This window comes from Panthera tigris, chromosome A3 (assembly GCF_018350195.1).
Source record: "Panthera tigris isolate Pti1 chromosome A3, P.tigris_Pti1_mat1.1, whole genome shotgun sequence".
NCBI lineage: Eukaryota > Metazoa > Chordata > Mammalia > Carnivora > Felidae > Panthera > Panthera tigris.
In genome coordinates, this window is record NC_056662.1 from 21,766,918 (window position 1) to 21,792,010 (window position 25,093).

The 25,093-nt window shown below is 43.1% G+C and overlaps 1 protein-coding gene across 1 annotated transcript in view; it reads right to left on the reverse strand.

The window, feature by feature from the left end:
- The window catches only part of CTNNBL1 (catenin beta like 1), a 161,746-nt gene that overhangs the window by 108,762 nt on the left and 27,891 nt on the right, over positions 1-25,093 (reverse strand). Inside the window, exons 2-4 of the mRNA XM_015535519.2 lie at positions 22,733-22,921; positions 18,555-18,661; positions 8,325-8,464 (exon numbers count right to left, since the gene is read on the reverse strand). Of these exons, the coding sequence (XP_015391005.2) occupies positions 8,325-8,464; positions 18,555-18,661; positions 22,733-22,921 (436 nt within the window). The remainder of the gene's footprint in view (positions 1-8,324; positions 8,465-18,554; positions 18,662-22,732; positions 22,922-25,093) is intronic.

Genomic DNA, 25,093 nt, shown 5'->3' on the forward strand with positions numbered 1-25,093 from the left:
GAGCTAGAATTATACGCAAATAATATTTTGGAAGAATAACCTAATAGCCGCGTGCAGGGTGCAGTGCACTAAAGCACTGAGTGCCGGGCGCGGGGATGGGCAAATGGAAAGCAGGATGAGCAGAGAGCTGGAGGGTGAGGGTTGGGCGGGGAGCCAGGTCTGGAGGAGAAGATACCACACACAACAGTCCAGGGCGAGACAAGGTCAGCATCAGGGCAGTTTCACTAGGACGGGTAAGAAAAAAATAAAAGGAAAGATACAGGACGTGGTAACAAGAAGGATAACACTTGCTGACCACCCACTGAAGTTCCAGGCATTTTATGAACATCTTTTGCGGAAAGAAAAGCTATTGGGAGGTTTGTCTTACTCATGTATAACGGACCAGGCGACCATCACACGTAAGTTAATTAAGCTGTGTCGTCTTCTTCCTCCACTCTTTAAAGCGGTATTTACCCCAAACACCAGAGTGCTATGAAACTTACTATGCGTCAGAGCTTAAAGGTCTTTGGACAGAACTCCTTGATGTGTCTCGTCTTCATCAACAAAGTAACCAGAATGCGGTTGACGCAGAAGACCGCGTTATCAAACTTGACATACAGTAAACCAAAATACGGAAGTTGTCTGCAGTAATTTTAAAAAGCAAAACCTGGCTACCAAATTAACCCTAGAAACCCCGGGGCTACCCCCGACTAGGAGGAATTAGTGGTAAAGACTGCGGTAGCCACCACCGTCACTGCCACCGTGTCTGAGAGTCATCATTATGCTAAGCGCTGGGCTACCGAATCCTCACAACAGCATTATCAGCGTGATATCCCCGTTTTACAGACAAGAAAGCTAAAGCTCAAAGTGGTTAAGGAACTTAGCTAAAGGTCACTGCAACGGTAAGGGAGAAGGTTAGGTTCATCTGATTCCAAAAATGATGCTTTTGCCACCACACTTCATAACACGGCACACGGGAACACATGCCAGGTTTAAACGGGGCTAAGTTCTGGTAAATTCTAGCTATTGATCCTACTGTAATGACACTATCACTTACCTCCAACAATATTATTAAAAGTCTCAGGAAAAAAAATAAGATGCTGAAAACTCCCCGCTCATCCTCCTCATCTAAGAAACTCCCAAATATATTCTCTTGAAAAGTTCTTACATATGCGATGTAAAAACTGTATTATCTATTCACATGCTTATTTAATATGCATGACATTTGATCTATCTGCCTATCTACTCATCCATCCATCCATCCATCCACCCAATGTTAGAGTCAGACACCTATAGGACAGGAATATGAATCGGGCAAAACAACAACAACAACAACAACAAAATAAAGAATATAAATCAGGCATGTAGTAAGTACTATCATTATATCCCTTGAATAACACCATGCATAACTAAGTAATTATTAACTAGTATGCGATGACTGTTAATTAAACAGGAGCCTCAAGAGACAGGTGGGGGACACGTGAAAAGAACAATGATGAAGAGTCAGAGCAAACACGAGGACGGGGTCATGTCATATTCATCTTTGGTTCACATCTTCAGTGAACTGAATTACCCCCAAATTATCACCAGCCATGTAATCTTGTTCAAACCCCTTTATTTCCTTACAGCTTAGTTTCCTCGCCTGTCAAATGGTGGCAAATGGTCTCTGCCCAGCCCATCTCTCTGAGTAGCTAGAAGGAACAAATTAGGGCGTGTACATCGAAGGCCAAGGAAATCAAAGTACTAAGAAAATATGAAAGCATTTTATAAGAAAGACTGTTAGTCAAGTCTTCCCACAGAATGGCCAAAGCCCTCACTGTTGCCTTCACTCTTCCCCAAAGCCTCGAAAATCTAAAACGTAAGCTAACAACAGAATGGTCTCCCTTTCTGGGTCACAATGGGTTGGAAGATCTAATTTTATATTTCGGCTGTGCCACAGACATTCAGATTGATCAAGTCCTTTTTCAGCCTCTAAGGTCTTATGGGCCAGGTATCATATTTTTCTTTGATTAGTCTTAATACCATGCTCACAAATGTGTCACGTTAAGCCTAAGAACTTTTCTTAAAAAGGAAAAAAAAAAAAATTGACAATGGTGGTGGTTTTATATAGGACAGGATAAATGTCTAACTTTTATCAAGAAAAGTCGTTTCTAAAAATGTTCCAGTAGTTATTTCCCTGCCTACTCTCCTGCCTCAGCTGGGAAGTCAAACACAAAACCAGTTACCAGCTACCAGGTCTGGTAAACATCTCATCAATTCCACCACTAACTGATTTTACGTAAATTCCTAACTTTCACCAAAGAACATTTCAGCAAGGCAGTAATGAGTCCGTAATTGTAATCATCACCTCCCGGGTAATGTAGTATGACCCGGAAGACAGAGGTCATCTGAAGACCTGAAAGTGGAATGAAAACCCGAACTAAAGACAGGCAGGCAGACTCTCAATTTGGATGAGAAAATGCAGCGTGGTCTGCCGCCCATCCAGCATTTCTTCACAGGCCGACTCTGGGCATGGGTGATAGGTTTTTCCACTGTAGTTACAATTTCATTTCACAAGGTAAAAGGCTCTCCCGTCCAAGTATAATAGGAAAACAGAGAGCCTGTCTCTCTGTGAATTACTAAAACACAGTTTTTGATAGCCTATTTTGTCATGTCGAGTAGAAAGGCCACCCCACACACTCCCTCTGTACCTGTCCACTACTGGGGCAGTAAGCTAGAGTAATAAGAGGTGACATAGAAAAGGCCAGCTGGGCACAAAATGGTCCACAATACAGCAGCTCTTGGAAAAAGAGGGGTATTTACGTCTGGTTGGGTTTTTTTTTGGTTTTTTTCTTTTGGCATGATCCATGTAGTTTTGGTACAGAAACTGAGCATTTAACTCATTAATCTCCAATGAGACAGGTCCATAAGGAGAAAATTTATTAAAAAAAAAAAAAAAAAGATTAGAACAAGATGGTAGTAAGCAGATGGGTTTTTTTAAAAAAGTCATTTCATAAAGGATTCCTTAAGAAAAATGAACCAGTACAGTATAGATTCAGAGTATATAATTGATTTAATGCAACAAATGTGGGTTTTTATAAAAAAAAATTTTTTTCTTTTGTTCCTAGACTAGGACAGTGAGATATGGCTCAATTAATGCAGATGAGTTTCAAAACACAGACAAAATAGTCTTTTTCTCCTTTTAAAACAGTTGGCACAGAACGACCTAGAAAAAAACCTGTACGCTTAATTCTCTCCCAATCCTAGATCACACTAATATGAGGGAGAAAATGCACTCATTCAAGATGCACTAAGGACCTACTAAATGCTAATGGGCGCTATTATGCCACAGGGGAGATGCCCAAAGCAGGCTACCACCACCCACATCTTCCAGGGGCAAGATATTCACCTAAACTCATAAACAAGATCAAAGGTTACATTAAGAGGTCCTTTTCCTAAATTGCCACTTTGGCACTTTTAACGTAACCTGACTTTCTTCAGAGCATATTTAAATGGCTTTAAATATGGGAGGCTTATCAGTGCAGATTATCAGACATGTCAGCCTACTGATGAGAAAAAGAAGTACCTTCCTTTCAGGGTAGTTTTGATTCTGGAAATATCAAGATGAGAATAGCTTCCAGCAAAACAACAGCTCAAGAGACGCAGGTCTTGTTAGACAGCGCTTGCAGGAAAGCTCTGGAGCAACAGCCGACTCCCTCCCAGTCCAATTAGGAGAAAGCCCCGAGGAGGCTCAGACCCTTCCCAGCCCTAGTCCTGCTCATGAACATAGGGACTCTGATGCAGAGCCCCCCTGACTACTGCACACACCCTCCAGGATAATATGGGATGCTGCTCTCAGTTTGCTCCACTCTAGCTTTCTCAGACCCAAACTGCTCAAATTCAATTGATCCCTGCTGGTCTAAAAAAAACTCTGCTCTTTATTTTCCAGTTCCCACAGTAATTCCTCACAAAATCCAACGGGACAACTTTCCAGGTCTTCCTGGCTTTATAGAGTCTAAGAAAACTAAGCAGTAATTTAGGGAAGAATAGTGCTAACGACCACTCCCTAAAATTATCCCAGACCAAAAAAAAAAAAAAAAAAAAAGCTGTCCCATCAGCACCAAAAATCTCCTCTATAACTAACAAATCTCTCCCTTCCTGCATATTAGCATGCAACTCACTGTAATAATGCCTGAAGTTAACATTACAATGAGGCCACATTTTTCTGAATCACCAAAGTCTGAAAGCAGACTTTGGATAAATGTGGTTTATTCAATACATATATATATAAGTTTACATATATAAATTATATATAAGTTACATAAATATACAATTGTATAATAAATATACAATTGTATATTTATGTAACTTATATATAATTTATATATAATATAAATAAATATAATTTAAATATTATAAAATATTTATATATTTGTATATAATATACAAAACATATATTATAGATAAATATTATAAAAATAATATAAATATATAACATGTTTATATAATTTATATATAACTTACACATCATATATATATATATATATACACATCATATACATATATATATATATATATATTATATATATATATATATATATATATGTGTGTGTGTGTGTGTGTGTGTGTATATATAAAAGAATAGAGCACGTACCAGGGAAGCAGTAGTGGTGATTTTTTTTGTGGGGGGGAGGTGGGAGGGGAAGGGGAATCATGAGCCTGATGTCCTGGTAAGTTTCTAGTGACTACAGGAGCACGTCAGCTCCCAGCATGTGAGGCATGGCAATTTCCACTGCCAAGATACAGACCATGAAAATAAACTTGAAACACACTCTAATCTCCACATCTGTCAAAAGCTTACCCATCTCCAATACCCAATTCCCTAGTCACCCCCAAGCCAGAAGTGACTCATACCTCAGAACTCCAATGGCATTTCCTGAGCACAATACTCCAAGGGCACTTACCGTGCATAGTAAGTAACTTGTAAGTGAGTAAGTGTTTTTGCTATCGACTGGAGTTATTATTTCTTGCTTCCCCAACAGCACCCAATAGGGCTTATCACAAAGAGGAGAAACCCAGTAAATGCCGTGATCTACCATAAGGACTTTAGAAAGGATTGCCCCGAGTTGTCACTCAAACTGAGAATGCAGCTAATGACATACAAAACTAGGATACTTATAGATGTTGGGCTGTGGTGATTTATTTTTTTGTTGTTGGTGGTAAAAGGGGTGATGAACCACCATCTGGGGTTTTTATCTTCCCCTTGTTTCATTCTTCCCTGTTCCTTTAGGCAAAATGAGTAAATATGGCTTACCCTGGGCCACAAAAACTGTTTGCTTAGCAGTACCTTAAGAAAATATCTTTAAATGTAACTTTGATTTTATGATTCTGTAGAAACTCCAAAAGGTTCACAAAAAAGGGGCTCTAAACATATTTAAATGACTTACTTCAAAGGAAAAAGCAGTAATTCTAAAAGGCGGTAGCTGTTGGATCCCACCTTGCCTTCCCTTCTAACACAGCCAGAGTGACTCTCCAAAGCTGTGTGAGAGGTATGCCCCTCCCTCTCAGCCCCTCGTCCCCAGAGGTGCTCTTCACAGACCAGAATTCCACTCGCGGCCAACGGCCTGCTGGGCTCCAGCCTCTTGGGGGTGGGGGGGAGACGGGGCCCAGAAGCGCTGACAAGCCTTCACCAGCAGCAGCGATGCAGAGCGCCAGAATAAACTCTGAAGCTGCCCCTCACGGTTGAAAGCACGAGGCACAAGCTGTCGTCTCGCATCCTCTGCTCTTAAGGTTACAACAAACCAGCCTCTGATCCAATTAAAATCCCTATAGTTTATGTTTTCTCTGAGAAGGACAAAGGCAAAGATGACCTGAGCTTGTGGGGGGCATGACCAGCCACGTATGGTCTTGGTTGATAAATGAAGAGTTAAAAAAGATGAAAAATCTAAGTCATGACTGCCATGAAATTGTCCATTCACGGCACAGTGTTTCGGGCAGTTACAGCTGTACAACAGTAAACTGTTAACAAGCGTCTCCTGAAGAAAAATCTCCATTCTAGACCACAGGTAAGACAAGACGCAGGGTGCAAGGCTGTGGGGAGACCACCGTCCCGAAACGAGAGAGGGTGCATCAGTTGCAAGTCAAGAGGGCCTACCCTTTCCTGAAACCACTTTCAAGAAAAACTGTACTTTGAGGAGGATGACATTTCCCCTAATTGCTTTAGCTAATTAAAATTAGGTAATTAAAAAAATTTCAAATGCACTTTAAATTTGATGTAGGGCATAATTAAAAATCAGATTTAAAAAAATATCATTAGGGCAGTAGGGTGAAGGCTGGCATACTAGAGGGGGGAAAAATGCAGCCTGGCTCTCAAGAAAACAGGAGGGAAGTGGCAGTCTGTCAAAGTTATTATAGGGGGACTTGTTTTTTCCCTTTTTAAAGACCAGAACTTAACAACGTGGAACATCTGTGCCCTTGCCTTTCCCAAGTATGCCGATGTCGAACAGCGCTCTCGCGTCAGTCTTCTCCCCAGCAGGAACCAGCCTGGTGAATCAGCAAAGTGTCAGCATCTTGGGAAGGCTGCTACTATTAGACTTAGCAGGGATAGAAAAAAGAATGAGGGCCGCGTCTGCAGAGACAAACTTGGTGCTGCGTGTGTGAACGCGCAAGGGAGCAGACGACTGGGCGAGGCCGTCGGGGACGTGGCAAGTCTCAAAGGGCGCTGGAGAGAGCACTGGGCTGGACATCAATCAGGGGCCTAGAGTGCCAGCCTCGGCCTCAACAGTTGGCTGTCCGACATCTGGACCTCAGATGCGTCACTGAAGAAATAAAGAAGGCCCTGGGTTAAGTCATCTCTAAGGTCTGTTTAGGTTCAGAACATCTACCATTCTGTAGGTGAATTAAGATGTGAAGTCACAACTAGAACTCTCCCTTACCGACACCGCGAGGACCAGTTAGTACCTTGAATGGGACCGATCAGATGGTATAGATACCCTAATACGTGTTTCTTGCCTGATGCCGCTTGATAATCCAGTAGAGTCCACTGTTCCTCAGAGTCTAGTACAGTGCCTGGTACACAATGAAGCACTCAAAGCAGGTCTGCCGAATGACTTCATGAGACCCTACACTCAGCTTACCCAGAAACACGCCAATTGACCAGGGTTCTCGCACAACCCACAATTCAGCAGAAAACCCTGGGGAACCCACTCATCAATCTGAGGACTTACGGAGTGATTCTTAATACTCTCAAACCTAACATGAAGTATCAGAAATGGTTTAAGATCACCCTTCAAGAAGCCTGCATTAAAATTATTCCCTGATTTATTTCTATGAGAAATATCAGGCAGGAAAGAACCTAGTCAGACATGCTCTCAGGAGAGAGATTACCAGAAAGATGAAAATAACATGAAGCAGCAGCAGATTCCCCGTGAATATCACTCAGGCAGACTAACTACATTTGTCTCGTACCTTCGGAAATCTGGATTCAAATAGAACAACTATTGGAAGAGAATTTACTTTAATGAACATATCCCCGACCACAGGCACATCAAAAACCGACTGCAGAAAGCTGCTGCACATCTGAGAGCAAAGACAGAGTATAAGATGGTTTTGGAAGTCACGGTTCAGAGTCAGTTAAAAGTAACATCTAGTAAGTGCCTACTGTGTATCAGAAACTGCTTAGCCCTTAACGTCGTCTCCTTTAGTACTCTCAGTAACACTGCAAGGCAAAAGTTATTAACTCCACTTCTGCAGGTGCCAATAGTGAGGGCTGCAGGGGCATCAAATTTCGCACAAGAAATGAAGCTGGGAGCCAAACCTGGATCATCTGTTTGGATCTAATGCTCATTCAGCAAACAGTACATGTTTCTGTGCACTGAGCCTGTTTTAAGGAATAGGGGTTGCAGCAGTGGACAAAAGAGATTAAAATCCCTGTCTTCCTAGACATTCCAATGTGCTTTCTACCACGGTTCACTGCCTCCTCTGGTCTCAAATCCGCTGGGCCGCCTGTTAGCAGAATGATGTCTAGATCAACAGATTCATGTCCTATCCGGCCTTGCCGCTATCATGGGCCTGGAAATCAAGATCCTGAGAAATTAATGCTATTAAGGTGTGAATAGATACATCATGATGAATTCCAGCACTAACAAGAGAAAACAGGACAATTAAGGACTGCCCAAGATGTATTCGTAGATAAAAAACAGGTTTTCAAATGAGTAAAGAGCAGCGTGTTTCAAGATCAGAGGTAATTAGAATGAAAACGGAACACCAGACGTGACAGGAGACATCAGCAGAGACAGACAGAAGAGAGTAAACAGCATTCCCCCACCATGTCAGCCTTCCTGCTGAGGACAGATCTGAAAGGATATCTGTGTTATCGTGTCCAAGTAACCCAAGAAGAGACTGCACAGCATTCAGCTCCACCAGCAGGTGGTACAGGTCTGGCATGGTGGCCACCACGTGCATCTCCTGAATGATGTCATTTAGGTCCAGCTCGGATTCCATAAACCTAGGAGAGGAAAACAAGACAGCATCAGTGAAAGGAAAGCAGGGAGGAGCAAAGAACAACATAATCCAGACAGAGAGACAATCTGTCAAAGTGTCTGCAACAGACCAACCAGGAAGTACACTCATCCAAACATCACACTGTCACACAATTTCCTGGAGAAATCGATTTCCTCATTACAAAAATCAATCTTGGATTCAGATCTCATTACAGGGTTCCCCTTATTCTTGTAGTCACAAGTTGCCTTTTAGAGGCTCCTGAAGCATTCTGTAGCATTAAGTGATCTGCCCACCAGCAGACGAGCTGTGGATGAGCTACCGTCACCACTCGGTGTGGCAATCCACTATGCTGCCCTGACACAGTTATCCTACTAATCTGGAAAAAGTTTCTCTTACCCGCCACTTCAGATCAAAGGCCAATTATTCCCCTTCCCCACAGGAAGATACCGAGATTCTGCTGCCATCCAAAAATCCCCTCCCTTCCTCCAAACCCCCTCCCTTCAGTCCTTCAGTGAGCCGACTAGGGGGCAGACCCAAAAGTAAAGCAGATCTAGTCTCTGGCATCCTGTAATCACCACCACACCTTACGCAGCATGATACTTCATTCACATTTTCACACCTGAACCTTTCAACAAACCTATGCCCAGGCGCTAAGTACAAAACTTCTCTGCATTTGCCTCTCCCTGCCTTCGCTTAGTGTTTGACATATAAGAAATGCCCACTAAACCTTTGATGAACAAGATAGGAAGCTTTGTTCCGAGGAGGAAGGGAGCCAATCCATGTAAAGCAGCTGAACAACACCTGACTGAGAGTAACTGAGGGGCAGCAGCTCTAGACTCTGGAGCCAGACTGCCTGGGTCTGAACCTGAGTTAGCCGCTTACTTCACTTCTCTGTGCCTCCGTTTCTCATCTGTAAATAAGATGATAGTTACCTACTGTTCCTGTAGGAACGAAAGGGTTCCTGTAACGAGTCAATGAATAAGCACATATAAAACACTTAAGAGGCGCCTGGATGGCTCAGTCAGTTAAGCGTCTGACTTCGGCTCAGGTCATGATCTCACAGTTCGTGGGTTCGAGCCCCGTGTCGGGCTCTGTGCTGACAGCTCGGAGCCTGGAGCCTGCTTCTCATTCTGTGTCTCCCTCTCTCTCTGCCCCTCCCTGGCTCGTGCTCTCTTTCGCTCTCTCTCAAAAATAAATACGCATTAAAAAAATTTTTCTAAACACTTAAGAAAAAGTGCCTGACATATAAAAAGCACTCTACGTTTGCTCTCATTTGTTCTTTTCCTGATACTACTATTATTAATATGTCTATCTGCCCTTCTAGAATTACATCTTTTGTCTCTACATATCCACCGATGCCTGCTTAATTAAAATGAGGCCATAAAGAAAAGGAACATAAGCCGGGACTTTTGAAGTCATATAGGCCTCATTCAGATGCCTGCGTGGCTGGGCACACACTACCTCTCCAGAAATCTGGACTCTGTGAGGAACAAAATCTGGAGACTATAGTTCTTTAAAACATGCCTGTATTTCACACAATATCCCTTACCATTGTTTTTCCCATTACTTTTTTTATTCATAACATTTATAGATATATTTTCTAATTATAAAATACTTTTTATAAAAAACTGGGAAAAGAAAGATAAGCTTTCAAAAGGTAAACAGACATCGCCCATTATCTTACTGACCAGAAATAACCACTGCTAATACTCTGGTAGGTTTAAGCAATTTTTCTTAACTCCCAGCCTTTTCCTCCCCGAAAGCAGCCCACATAGTATACGGTTCTGTACTCAATTTTTGCGGTTGTTGTTAACATAGGCTGAACAATTTCCCTTATGAAACATTCTTCTACACCAGGAAAAGCCAGTACCTGATGCTGCTGTCAGTCCTTCTCCCGTGGCAAAATCCATCTCTGAGCCCAGCACTCTTCCCTGCTGAGCCCAGACATGACTTCAGAATCCTTCTCAACACAGCGCTCCAAAAAGAGACCAGCAATCAATCCCAGTGTGGGGGTAGGAGATGAAGCCATCTGAAATTCCTAATCTAAATAATACCTTTTAGAAAAAGCTACATGGTATTCCCTTGCATGGATCTATCATAATTTATTTTACCAATCCCCCTTTGTCAGACATTCAGATCGTTTCCAATCTTTTCTCTTACAACAAAAGACACTAGGATGCATGTATTCATAATTACTGCGTTAGGGTAAATTCCCAGGAAGGTGCCCAGTCAGAAAGTGTGCATAACTTAACAGATTTTGCTACAGCTCGCTGGAAAGGTACCAACAGTGTGTGAAGTGCCTGTTCCCCCCGCCCCCCTCAAAACCGGTATTACTTAAAATCTCCTCCAATTTGAGATGAGAAATATAACTTATTTTTTATTTTGCATTTCTGATACTAAGACAGTTCAATTTTTGTTAATGTTTACTGGTTGTGTTTCTTCTTTGATCATTTTTACATCAGGGTGCTCATCTAATTTGTCGATTTGTAAGCACTCTATATTAAGGAAATTAACCTCTGCTATATATTGCAAAAAAAAAAAAAAAAAACAAACCAGAGAAAGATATTTGCCCTTTGATTTGTATATTGTGCTTTTTAAAATAAAAGTTTTTAGGGGTGCCTGGGTGGCTCAGTCGGTTAAGCATCCAACTTCGGCTCAGGTCATGCTCTCACGGTTCAGGAGTTCGAGCCCCCGCATCAGGCTCTGGGCTGACAGCTCACAGCCTGGAGCCTGCAGCCCACTTCAGATTCTGTATCTCCCTCTTTCTGCCCCTCCCCAGCTGGTTCGTTCTCTCTCTCTCTCTCTCTCTCTCTCTCAAAAATAAACGAACATTAAAAAACAAACTTTTTTTTTAAGTTTTTAAAAGTCTAAGTCATCAAATCTTTGCCTTTATGAACTCTATTTCACATGTATCCTGAGAAAGGTTTTTCCCCTATGCTAAGATCGAATATATTTTATGATATACTACTTTTATGTTTGTACATATTTAAATGTTTGGGAGTAAATAATTCTGAGATACACTTTAGCATATGATATGGAGCAAAGATCTAACTTTATCTACTGCTAGTGTTTGGCCAGTTGTCCCAATGCCATAATCTACCCTTTTTCCACAGATCTGAAGAAATGCCACCTTTACCATGCACTAAATTTTAATGTGTCCTCTAATCTTTTTATGGGCTTTTCACTCTATCTCAGAGATTGGTTTACAAATTCCTGAGCCAGGAAGGACCACACTTCCATTATTACAGTCTATTTTTCTCTGTTCCAGCAAAATATTCTGTTTTTCTTCTTTTCCAACACTTCCTTGTCTATTCTCAACCTGCTTACTATTCCAATTTCAAAATTATTTTTCTCAAGATTCTCCCCCATACCACTTTTTTTAAGGCTCCCTCCACTGTGCTCACAAGCACAGATTACCCTTCTAGGTCACTAGGTTCCCTATCACCTAGCGTGTGGAAGCCAAGTGAGAATCACGATGTGGGAGAGCTGGTGCAGAATCCAGACACTGGGCAGTAGATCTGTATCATCTCTGAACCTAACAGGCTCAGCAAACCTCTCGGGCTTACATGCCTTACATGTGTGCTTTTAAAAAATCTGATTTGTAGGGAGTAATGTGACAAAAGATTTTTACTGGGAAGAACTGGCAAGGGCACTAAACAGTACTAAACAACGTCATGTGGAGTACAAGGAAATGATTTGGGGACCTGGGGGATAATCAGTGAATGAATGTCAGCCTGGAGACAAGCCTCCGGGGGTATCCTGCAGGGCTCCACTCCCTCCTTAGGCTTGTTTTTGAGGAACAACTTAGTGGTGAAGATATATAAACAACAAACTTAACAAATGTCATGTAACGCAAAGCTTATGGAGACAAGGAACACGGCAGACGACAGAATCAATTCAAAAAGTTCCTAACAGGCAATAATGATGGGCCAAATCCAACAGGAGAAAAATTACCCAGGATCCACACAGAGTGCCGCACTGAACCACAGAGCCACACAAACGCACACAGTGAGACAGATACAGCTTAGTAAGAGCACATGTGTAGAAAGGACAAGATGGGGGGCGCCTGGGTGGCTCAGTCGGTTAAGCGTCCGACTTCAGCTCAGGTCACCATCTCACGGTCCGTGAGTTCGAGCCCCGCGTCGGGCTCTGGGCTGATGGCTCGGAGCCTGGATCCTGCTTCCGATTCTGTGTCTCCCTCTCTCTCTGCCCCTCCCCCGTTCATGCTCTGTCTCTCTCTGTCTCAAAAATAAATAAAACGTTGGAAAAAAAAAAAAAAAAAGAAAGGACAAGATGGTTTCAGTTCATTGTAACCGCGATACAAGTCAGACCATGAGAGAGTCCTGCCGGGACAGAGACTCCTCCTTCATCTCCGGACACCCAGCGCCGGGCACACTCCCTGGTCCACTACAGAAATTTAGCAGATGCCTGGCAAAGGAAGGAGCAGACGAAAGTGGCCGCCACAATGCAGCTGTGGTTTTTGCCTGCTTAAAAGAAGATACTGCAGGAGTTACCATGCAGGGGCACCTGGGTGGCTCAGTCGGTTAGGCGGCTGACTTCAGGTCATGATCTCGCAGTTCACGGGTTCGAGCCTCGCATCGGGCTCTGTGCTGACAGCTCAGAGCCTGCTTCAGATTCTGTGTCTCCCTCGCTCTCTGCCCCTCCCTTGCTTGCACTCTCTGTCTCTCAAAAAATGAATAAAAATGTTAAAAAAAAAAGAAGAGTTACCATGCAGATCAGACGACCGTTAAAGTCCATGACATCTCTTATGGGAACCATGCTTTATTTAGGAGGGCTATGGAAACTAATTCAGGTAAGATTATAAGGAGCCGAGACATCCTCTCTTAAGAGAATGTGCTGAAATTCTTTTTCATTCTGAGTTGAAATCTTAGAAATCACAGTTGCCAAATGATGTCTTTGTAAAGTCAGGCGTCTCTATAAAGTCAGATCCTTGTCACCGGGGGTAATTAATAAAGAATGATATGGAAAAAAAAATCAAGAAGAGAGAATGGACTGCAACTTTCAGTCCCTTCCAACTTGGAAATTCTTCCAATTATGCAGTTTTTGTTTTTTTTTTTAAGCTATACTCCTAGAGAAGGGGGGAGGAGGTGATGAGAGGGGAGGGGAGGGGAGGGGAGGGGAGGGAAGGGAATCCCAAGCAGGCTCTGCCCTGTCAGCGCAGAGCCCGACGCAGGGCTTGAACTCACGAGTGGTGAGATCATAACCTGAGCCAAAGTCAGACGCTTAACTGACTGAGCCACCCAGGCACTTCTCCAAATATGCACTTTTAACCCAAAATTTTTCAGTTAGGAAGTCATAAATTTATCAAAACAAAACACACAAAACAAGCAAAAAGTCAACTGTGAGTAGGGAAACATCACAGAAATGTCACTGGGGTCCAGTATTCCTTAAGTAATGACCTGGAGTGGGAAATGCCTGCACTTGGGAGTGAGACTGACCTGGGTCAGCCCCACTATTTGTAGGACGTGTAACCAAGAGCAGTGTGTCAACAAGCATTTGTGGGGCATATACTAGGTACCAGTCACTGTGCTAGGTCCTGAGGATGTAACAAATAACAAAACAATCCCAGCTGCTGTCTTCATGGAGCTTCCAGCCAGCCACAAATATAAACAATCTATACAATGCAATTCCTTGTAAGGATGTCCAGTGCTGACCAAGAGAACTGTCACTGGAACACAGAGCACAGGGCCCCAATCTGGTCAAGGGAGGCAGAGAATATTAGCTAGCCTATCTCTAAACTTGAACTCCCTTAAACTTCCTAGCTAAATTATAGTGAGGATTAAAAGAGATAATAAATATCATATGACTAACGACAGTTGGCACATAGCAGATGCTCAATAAATCTAGGCACCCTCAAGTCTGCTCTGCTGTAACAAAGAAAATGTTCTTCTCTTTTTGCTGACCAAGAATCACCTACTCATTTAAAGCGCACACTATAATATTTGTAGAGGACTGACTGTCTAGGGATTAGGTATACCTTTGGCAACAGCTGACTCACAGCTGGAAGAAAGGATCAAGTTAGAGGTCAATGGCAAAGCAATAGAGTAACATATTAAAACAGTAACCCAGGCTGAGGCGGGTCGTGGATTCCATCTGGTATGAAGAATATTCTGCTAGTCTGCCTGTGTACATTTGCTTCAGACCAGCAGGATATTCTCCTTCAACCACAAGAATGAATATTAGCTGATGACCAGCAAAGTTAAAAAAAAAAAAAAACCAGAAAAGCAAGAGAAACCAAGGAGTCCTCCTACAATCATAAAACCAGCTATCGATGCACAGGGAACATAATGTTTCTTCCACCCAAATGAATCGGCAATTCTCAAAGTGTGGTCCTGGGGTCCAGGGTGAGGTAGGAGGTGGCTGGAGACCCCTTTAGGAGTCTATATGATCAAAACTATTTTTGGGGCGCCTGGGTGGCGCAGTTGGTTAAGCATCCGACTTCAGCCAGGTCACGATCTCGCGGTCCGTGAGTTTGAGCCCCGCGTCAGGCTCTGGGCTGATGGCTCGGAGCCTGGAGCCTGTTTCCGATTCTGTGTCTCCCTCTCTCTCTGCCCCTCCCCCGTTCATGCTCTGTCTCTCTCTGTCCCAAAAATAAATTAAAAAAAAAAAAAAAACGTTGAAAAAAAAAACAAAAAAAAACTATTTTTACAGTAAACCCAAAAGATTAGTTGCCTTTTTCTCTCTCATTCTCTCAGGAGTGTAGGGTGGAATTTTCCAAAGTGCTACACAACACATGATGCTATCATTGCCCTGATGGCTAATGAAATGTGTGCCTGTATTATTCTAAAATTTCCTAAGATCAGCACTTTGGGGCACTCAATAATCTAAGAGTGCAAAGGGGTCCTGAGACTAAAAAGCTTGAGAACCACTAAACTAAGTAATTCTGCCCCCACAAAAATGAAGAGAAGGACTACTAAGGACTTACTAGGGAAGCAGCACACTCTGCTCAACGTGATGTTTGGGAGGATGATCACACGGTGTAGAGACTGCATAAGGAGAATTGTCAATTGAATCTGAAATGCAGCCAAATGAAGAGAGGCATCTTTGGGTATGCAATCAAAATGACAATTGCATATATGGGAAAATAAATGTGAATGTTTCTGATCTCAACCGGAAAGTTTCGTTCAAGTACGCTCCAGCAATTTTCATCTTAATTGCACCTTGCTGGTCTAGAGAATTATAAAAGACACTGCACCAATAAGAATTCAAGAACTCAAGGTTAAAACACAATGTAGTTTCCTAACTGCTTTTGGACATGAAAAAAAAAAAATGTTCTTTAGGCATAATGTCAATTTTTGAATGTTGCAACTTAACTAAAAATAGCGTATAAATTTGTCTGAGTGGAAAACACTGTGGTTGTTGCTGTTGTTTTTTAGGAAAATAACATTTTCTTAAAACCACTGTATAGACTGTAACCCTGGAGCATTTGTGGTACCTAAGACGTAGGTGGTGAAACGACCCGCAGAAACTCACTGCTCTAAACGGACAGAGGCATACGTCCGGGCGGACACAGGCAACACTGGCATTCCAAAAAGCACCGTGGTTCTTAAATGTGTAGTGTTCTCAGCCTACAGCACAGCTTCCTCATAATGTCTCCTTGGGTTCCAAGGATGGGAAATTAACAAGGATGACCTCAACTATAGAAGATCCCTCCTGTTCACTGAGCACCTACAGTCTGGCAGGTGCTGTGCTAGGTACTACAGATAGAGACAAACAAGACACAGTCTACCCCCTAAAAGGAACACAGAGTCTAATGCAGGAAGACCACTAAGTAAAGAAATAGCTATAAAACAAATTTCAAAGATGTTAGAGAATGAGCACACTCACTGTGGGCAAGAATTTAGGGAAAGAGGCCTGCCAATGGGAGAGTAAGAGGCCACGGTGGGGAATTTGGCTATCAAATTTGGCTATCCGTAGCTATCAAAGTTTAAAATACATGCCCTCAACCAGAGACTTCCACACTCAGGTATGTACCCCAAACAATGTGCGCTAAGACACGGGGACCCCACAGGCTCACTGCAGCATTGTTCATAAAAGTCAGTACGTGAAATAGCCAAATGTCCATCCAAAGAAAAATGATAAATAAACTACAGTATCTCCACACCATGAAATACTACGCACCAGTCAGAAAACAGAAGGTAAACATGCATGTGCCAGCATGGAAAGATCTCCCGTAAACATCAAGGTTCAGGATATGTACAATATGACTTAGGCAGGAAAAACATTACATATGTAAATCTATGAACGGAAAACAATCTAAAAAGATACTCACAGAGACCATCTCTGGGTAGCAGAATGGAAAGAGGGTCAGTGCAGTGAAGGAGAACTTTCATGTTTTACTTTTCTTACGTACTGTTGCCGTTTTTTATAACGACAATCTGTTTGCGTATTCCTTGTCTGATCAAACACACACGCACAGCGTGCAGTATGACAAGTGCCACCGTGCGGTGGAGGTTAGCACAGAACCTGACAGGACTCGGGTGCTGGGAAGGCTGAGCTCAGATGCAGCTACTCCTCCTGTCAAAGAGGGCTGTGGCCTGGGTGCGGTAACCAGGCTCTCCTCTCTGTACCTCACCTGCAGTACAGAGAGAACGTAATGAATCGTGTTAGCCTCACTAGGCCGCCATGAGGACGATGTGTCCTCTGCTACCCCTGTGCCCTTCTTTGTTCGTGCTAATCATCCTGGCTGGCAGGCCTGTCCAAGTTCTTTCCTGACTCTGAAAGCAAAAATCACTCTTCAAGGCCCAGCTCAAATACCACCTCTTCTGTGAAGCCCTCAACAGCCCCCAACTTGATATTCACTTTCTTTCTTCCGGATGTTCCCACAGCACTCTGCTTGTATCTCTTTTAAAGTATATTTCCTTCTACCCTGCACTTACAGCCAGTCTCCCTGTTAACCTATAAACTTGAGTACAAAGACTGTACTAGTCAACTCTTAATTGCCTAGGGGCCTTGGGCCGATGAAGATTCATTAAAAGTGTATGTCCTGGGAGGCAGAGAGACAGGGAGGGAGGAGAGATTTAGAATTAAAATCTGTATAAATATGAAAATCCCTTTAGTTAGAATTCACTTTTTTTCCCTACCTAAATCATACTGTACACATTCCACACCCTGATTTTCTTGGTCACATCACAGGAGATCTTTCCATGTTAGTACTTGTCAAGATGGACTGAAAGACATCGGATTCCTCCTTACAGCACCTCACAGTACACAGTGAACAATCACATGAACGATCACATCATGAGCACTTACTATGTGCCAGGCACTGAGCTAAACACTTGCCATTATTGTCACTGTGTCTTCACAACAGCTCTGTGAAGGAGGTACTACCTCCTTGTACAGATCAGACGCCTGAGGCTAAGAAAGGAGAAGTGACTTATTCAAGGTCATGTGGGAGTCACGCCCATATCTGTCTAACCCCAAAGCCTTTGATGTGTTCTCAACAGTAGAGCTATCACTAATGACGGGCATAAGCAGTCTTCTTCGCACCCTGAGAAGGATAATGCAGAAAAGAGTTTAACAGAACAGGACTGACTTTTCGAAGAGTCTAGTCCTGGGCTGGTATCTGGGAGCTTGGCTTTTGAAAGGTTCCCTAAGTGATAAGGGTGTTTTGTCCACCTGGAGCACTGAACATGTGCTTTCCCTCTGGGAGCGTAGAATTTTGACAGCCATTGCTGACAAAGGCCTACATAACCTGTCCGCAACAAATATCCTAGACTCTAAGTCTCAGATGGGCTTCCCTGGACAGAGGCAGAGCACACAGGTTGATGCATTTCACTGCTGGGAGAAAGGAACATGTCTGCATGTAACCCGGAGAGAAAATATAGGGAGGCTCCACATGAATTCTCCAGACTCGGCCTGGTATGCCTTTCCTTCTTGCTGATCCTGCTACGTACCCTTGAGTACCACTGACTCTGCGCCCTAGGAGTCTTTCCAGTGATTTCCCAAACGTGTGTCTTGGGACTCCTGGCACAAATCACAAAAACCAAAGCAGGCAAAACAAATGAAAAGCAAAACAAAAACAACAAACAACACGTAGGAGAAAAAAGGGTATCACCGAAACAGAGCCTTACTTCTCTGGGTTATCTGGAAACTTGATCCGCAACTCTTGGTTTTTGTATGATCTTTTTTCAAACGTAAGGATCATTTTCTTCACTGAGCTTTCGTCTAGTGGTTCCTCCTGGTATAAAGGAAACGAACGGCAACAATTTCAGTCCAAAGGGATTTCTTATTTACTAATCACTACTTCTTTTCCATGTTCTTCCATGCCATTCTGCCACTCACCTTTCTGGGTTAAACCCTTAGTACATACTTCGTCTCCCACACTGGAAAGAAGGTTAAGGGTCTGGACCACACGCTGCTTTCTTTGTATCACTCTGTGTGTCTCACATCCAGCTCAGGAAGCTCAGTTTTAAGGTTTTAGAGACTAACCCATTCAACAAATGATTTCCTGAGCATACTATATGGCATGGAATAAGCAACAGCATTAGAGAGTTTTATTTAATATTTACCTATCCTTCTCCTCTGCTGTACAGATAAGATAACGCTCGGCGGCTTAAAAGAACTTGTTCAAGGTCAGAGCCTGAGTCAGGGACAGTGGACCTCAATCTTCCCCACAGCAGGGATCGGCAAACTCCGGGGCACAGGCCAAGTCCAGCTCACCGCCTATTTCTGTACAGCCCATACTGTAAGAATGGTTGTTGACCAGCAGCAGTCACTGCTCTACGTCTCTTACACATCACCGTTTCTGGTCCTTCCTTACTGGCTGCTGAGAAGGAAATCAGAGAGGCACTCGCAGGCCTGATACAGCATCAAGAATTTAATAACCTCACTCAGGGGAAGCATAAAAAACTAGTAGACCATACAGTTTTCTTATTTCAAACACTCAAATAATAACTACAAAGGTAAATAAAATGAATTTTTGAAAACGGAATCATTTTCCCCAAAAACGTCTGCAACAATTTCAGGAATGTTTTCTCCTCAGTTTCTTGTCGAGGTTAAAGTCACATGCTGCAGTGCACTCTGTCTCTGTGACACCCTCCTGACTGCTGGCTCCACAGCTCTGTGGTCACTGACCACAACTCACCCCTAAAAGCAATAAAGGAACTGCTATCAAGAGAGCCGGTGGGGCACCGGGGTGGCTCAGTTGGTTAAGCGTCTAACTCTTGATTGCAGCTCAGGTCATCTCTCGGTTCGTGAGTTTGAGCCCCCGCATAGGGTGCTGCACTAATAAGGTGGAGCCTCCTTGGGATTCTTTCTTCCTGTCTCTCTGCCCCTCCCCCACATGTCCTCCCTCTCTCTCTCTCTCTCTCGCTCTCTCTCTCTCTTTCTCCCCGTCTCTTCTTTCTCTCTCTCAAAAGTAAATATACATTAAAAAAAATTTTTTTTAAAGTGCTGGAAATGTACCCTTTTGGAAAGCACTGAATCACCCCATAATTGTGTAAATACTCTAAGATGTTAGATATTATTTTATTAAATTTCTATTTTCATATATTGGGTTTTAACTGAGAGATACCTATAAATTTGTTTTGGCCATGACACATTTCTTTGATGTTATCGATGACTCCTGGGCCTTGAGAGCCTCTACCGGACTCCCACCCCATCCTGGTATCTACAGCTTAAAGAGAGAGTATAAACTGAAGTCCATGCCCCGGCTCAGTCAGGACTCAGAGTCTAGCTTCACCACTTACTAGCCACATGGCGATGTCACTTTGCTGAATATAATCCTCAAACCCTCACCAAGTCCAACTGACTCTACTTCTTAAGTCTTTCTTGAATTCATCCATTTGGTGTTCGGAATAAAATCCTAAATCCTTCACATGACCCATATAAGGAAGGTCTGGCAGGATCTGGCCCAGACAATCTCTCCAACCCTAAACCAGGGCAAATACCCCTTTCGATGGCCCATGGCTACTTGTTCACTTCTGATTCTCCAGTGCCTGGCACATAGCAAGCAGGCAGCAAAGATGTAAAGGAAGGAAGGAAGGAAGGAAGGAAGGAAGGAAGGAAGGAAGGAAGGAAGGAAGAGAGGACAGAAACATTACCTGTATCTTTCAAGGTCATAGAGATGACCTAAAGAGATGAGGTGGGTAAAACTCTTTTACAACTACATGAACATAAACTCTTAATGTTACTATAAGCACCAGGCACAACGTACCCAACGTACTACTAGGATTTAACTAACTGATCTAAATTTCTAGGAACGGTTAAATCTCAGTCAAGCAACCTCAACCTCCATTTTCTTTCTTTCCAAGGGCTAACGACGTCTTGCCCGCTCTGTAGGAAAAAAACCGTATTAGTGTTAATACAGCTCTCAGAGGATTCCCAGAACCTTAGCCTCTCCAGGGTCTGGCCTTCCCTCCTTTAATTTCTCTCCAACACTGGGGGAAAACTGAATTATCAGTCTTAGTCATCGACCACAGCAGTATCTCCAATAGCTCAACGTCAGAAAGCAGAGGGAGATTTCAGAAAGATGAATGCTGGTGATGTAGCACAAAAAGGACAATAATATTTTACAAGCTCACGTGACTTCACAGGGGCAAACATCACTTGCTTTTCATCAAATGGGACTTTGGTGGCAGTGAGAAAATAACTCCTGGACTTGCAGTCTTCCATGTGTCATTTTTACAAAGCGATCTCTTTTTCCCCGTCCCTTAACAGAAGGCCTGGTCCCACATTACATTTCTGTCTCCCAGGCTAGAAACCACTTACCCATGACAGCTACTATCCTAATCCTCCAGTACCAGCCTTGCCCTACATGGGAATTATACCTGCCAATTAACTGCTGCTGCAGGGCTAACAGATTGAGCAGAACCTAGTGAGGGAGGAAGGAGGGAGGGAGGGAGGGAGGGAGGGAGGGAGGGAGGGAGGGAGGGAGGGGAGGGGGAGGATGTGCTATACACACTGTTTGTCTAAGCCTAGCAGGGCCGCTGCCCTCAGAGAGGAAATTCGAGCCTGTCTCCCACCACAGATTTCCAAAGTGTCACCATCTTTTAGGGGCAGACCCCCAAATTAGCACTGGTACAAATCCCAATGAGGAGAGAGTTATTGTCACAACACAGTAAAGACCTTTCCGGAATATGAATCAATTTTTTTTTTTTCCCTTCTCAGATTCACACTCCAGCTTCATTTTTTAAATCCAAACTTAGCATCAGGTCTTTCAGGGAACCAAAAAACAGCTGGCTCTTAAGAATCTATTTCCATAATTCATATTGAACAAAATGCCAGAGTGAAGTAACACACAAGTTAACACTTAAGGATATAAAAAGACACTTAGGTAAGGTCATTTTATTTTTAATCACTGATATTTTACCTCTACTCTTTTTAGCCTCATTCATTTATTCATCAATAAATACTTATTAAGGGCCTACCAAGAGCTAGGCATGGCACCGAGTGCTAGAAATACAGCTGTGAGCAAGACCAAGGCAGTCCCTGTTTCACAGGAGGTGGGACGAGGACAACAAATGAATACAATAAACAAGCCAGGATTTCAGATCAGAAGTGCTGTGAAGGCAGCGTACTGAACAAAGAAGTAATACAATGAGAGAATGACTCACAGGGCTACCTCAGAGATAGGACAGGTTTCTCTGAGGAGGAAACATCTGAGCTGAGACCTGAATGAGAAGAAACCAGCCATGCAAACAAAGCATTAAGGGCAGAACGTTCTACAAAGGGCACAGAAGTAAAAAGGTCCTGAGGCAGGCATGAGTGGGCCTTTAAGGCATCTTTTGGAACAGCAAATAGAAAGGCCTTTAGACACCTCTTTTCTTAAACTGTATTTTTCAGTCACACCTAAATACCTCATCTCTTAGCTCCCCCTGGAACTTCACCTTTGTTGCTTTGCTAATGCCATTTCAACTGAAAAGCCCTTCTTCCACTTGTCTGATAAAATTCTATGCCTCTTTCAAAGACTATGGACTATAGTAAAAAATCTAAGTGCCTTCAACGTGTCCGGTCTAGGAAGCCTCCCTGACCCTCCTCACTCAAGACCAAGAGCCCCACAGTTCGGTGTTTGGGTCTCGATTGCAACATATAATCCAGAATAATTTTAAAACTCTACAATGATCTTCACACTTTGAAAAATGCTTTCCCAACTCCACTATCCCTCTTAACCTTCATGTCAATACTGTGCAAGAAGTAATCTTAACTCCATTTTACAGGTTAAGCTGAAAAGCTCAGAGAAATTAAGTATTCAGCCTAAAATTACACTCCATGGATACTGTGTCAGGGCCAGCCACACCTGCCACCTTACCTCTTCCTCTTCCTCCTCACCCTCTCTATCAATAATCTGCAGCAGTCTTTTTTTGTCATCATCGGCTTCTTCTGCCACACTCATTTCCTCTTCCCGACCGCGGCTGCGGTCTCGAGTGCCAGCTTGTCTCCGACGCATTTTCAGTTCTTCCTCTTCATCATCCCGGGGACGTTTGGTGCCTCTGTTGGGCTGAAAAAGAGAAAAAAGTAATACAGGATTCCAGAGCTGGAAAAGACACAGAAGGGTCTACATAGCAAATATTCTGAAAGCTTTCAAGAATTCACCGACTGAGGGGCACCTGGGTGGCTCAGTCGGTTAAGCGTCCGACTTCGGCTCAGGTCACGATCTCGTGGCTTGTGAGTTCGAGCCCCACATCGGGCTCTGTGCTGACAGCTTGGAACCTGGAGCCTGCTTCAGATTCTGTCTCCCTCTCTCTCTACCCTTCCCCCGCTTGCGCTCTGCCTCTCTCTCTCTCAAATATAAATAACCATTAAAAAAAATTTTTTAAAAAGTCACCATTTGAAAAGCACCATACAATACGATTTCTCCCACAACATGAAGTAAAGCTCTAAGCGGTCATTTTTCAGACTTTTAATGTTCCATAAATACATGACTGAAATCACCTACAAGGTAGCTGGCTTTTTTCTTTTCTTTACAGAATTTTTTCTAACAGGCAAAGTTTTACCACTTTGCAAAAGTTCCTGTGTATACAGAAATCCCAGGGAACACAGCCACTTTGAGATAGGTTAGGCTCAGCTCACTAGTTATGATACAATCCCCAACACCAATCCCTTCGCACATGGTTTTAATCCACGTCTAAGAAAGACTACAGTCACTCACGAGCAGCTGAAACAGAGAATATTACATACGGAACATCCAAGGGTCTACCGCACTCCGAAGTCCCCGCCTTAGCGAGTAAGGCCCAGATGCAGGATTACCCAAGGTCACAACACCAGCGGCAGCACTGAAAACAGAACTGGCACTTCCTGACTTCTGGTCCAGGGCTCTGTCTGCCATACGGTTAGGTCCTCATTTTGCCTTTGATACTGCAGTCCCCGGAGGAGTTCTTAACAGGGACTTTATTACATTGGAATAAAATGGGGGCACTCCTGAAATGGGCTTCAGAGCCGAGGAGAAACAGCACTGGTACCAGATATCAAATAGCCCACCGTCTCCCACCAGCTCAGCTTACCGCTGATGCAACTTTGGGCATGTCATTTAACTTCTCTAAACCTCAGTTTTCTCTCTGCAAATGACAAATGGAAATGATAACCCTTTTCCCTGTGAACTTCAAAGGATGCTTTTGTGCGTGTGTGTTTTTACCATTTTTTCCCAGCTTCACTGAGATGTAATTGACATGTAACATTCTGTCACAATGTCATTATCTGATTCGTGTGTGTGTGTGTATTGCAAAACAATTACCACATAAGTTAGTTAACACCTCCATCACCTCATATAATTACTTTTCAAAAATGATTCTTTCTTTCTTTCTTTCTTTCTTTCTTTCTCTCTCTCTCTCTCTCTCTCTCTCTCTCTCTCTCTCTCTCTTTCGGTGGTGAGGACATTTAAGATCTACTCTCTTGGCAACTTTCAAGTATACAATACGGTATGGTTAACTGTAGTCACTCTGCTCCACACTGGATTCCCAGAACTCATTCATAACTGGAAGGCTGTACCAAAAGGTGGCAAACTTTAGTGAAAGCATGCTAAACGATAACAGTACTGAACAAATGCAAGACATTATTACTATAAGGTAATCCACATGACTCTGTCGTCCACAACACAAGACATCTGTGTTAGGCTCGATGAGCTTTTCTTTATTGTTAGGATAACTAGCACACCAAAAGGGCGCTAGGTGCAACATGGGTTATTACTACCAAAGAAGAAAATGCCACATTTGCTGCCAAGCCGCTAAGCCGTCTGGCGATAAGAGACAAATTTCTACTAAACACATTACACATCTCACCTTGTGACTTATAATCCACACCGCTACTGAACTCCACTATCCCAGCAGTGCAAAGTCATTCCCCTCTGTATTCACACACCCTGCTGGTTCCACATACCAGGTGTGCCAGTAAGTCTGAGCATATGACACTGCTTAGCAAACTCACGTTAGACATTTTGGTTTGTGGGTTACCACCCGCTATTTTTCACTCTGTTCCTAGCCTCCGTGAGAGAGATTATAATTTCACATGATAACATTCTATTTCCATAAATACAAAAATGACAAAAATCTATTGTCATCATTACTGGTCTACACTAAGAAAATCAGCAGAGAAAGAAGAAAGAAATCAATATGCCAGTTACCAGGGAGCACAAGAAAAAGGGGGCGGTGGTTTTCAAGTGAGAAAGGAAGGAAAG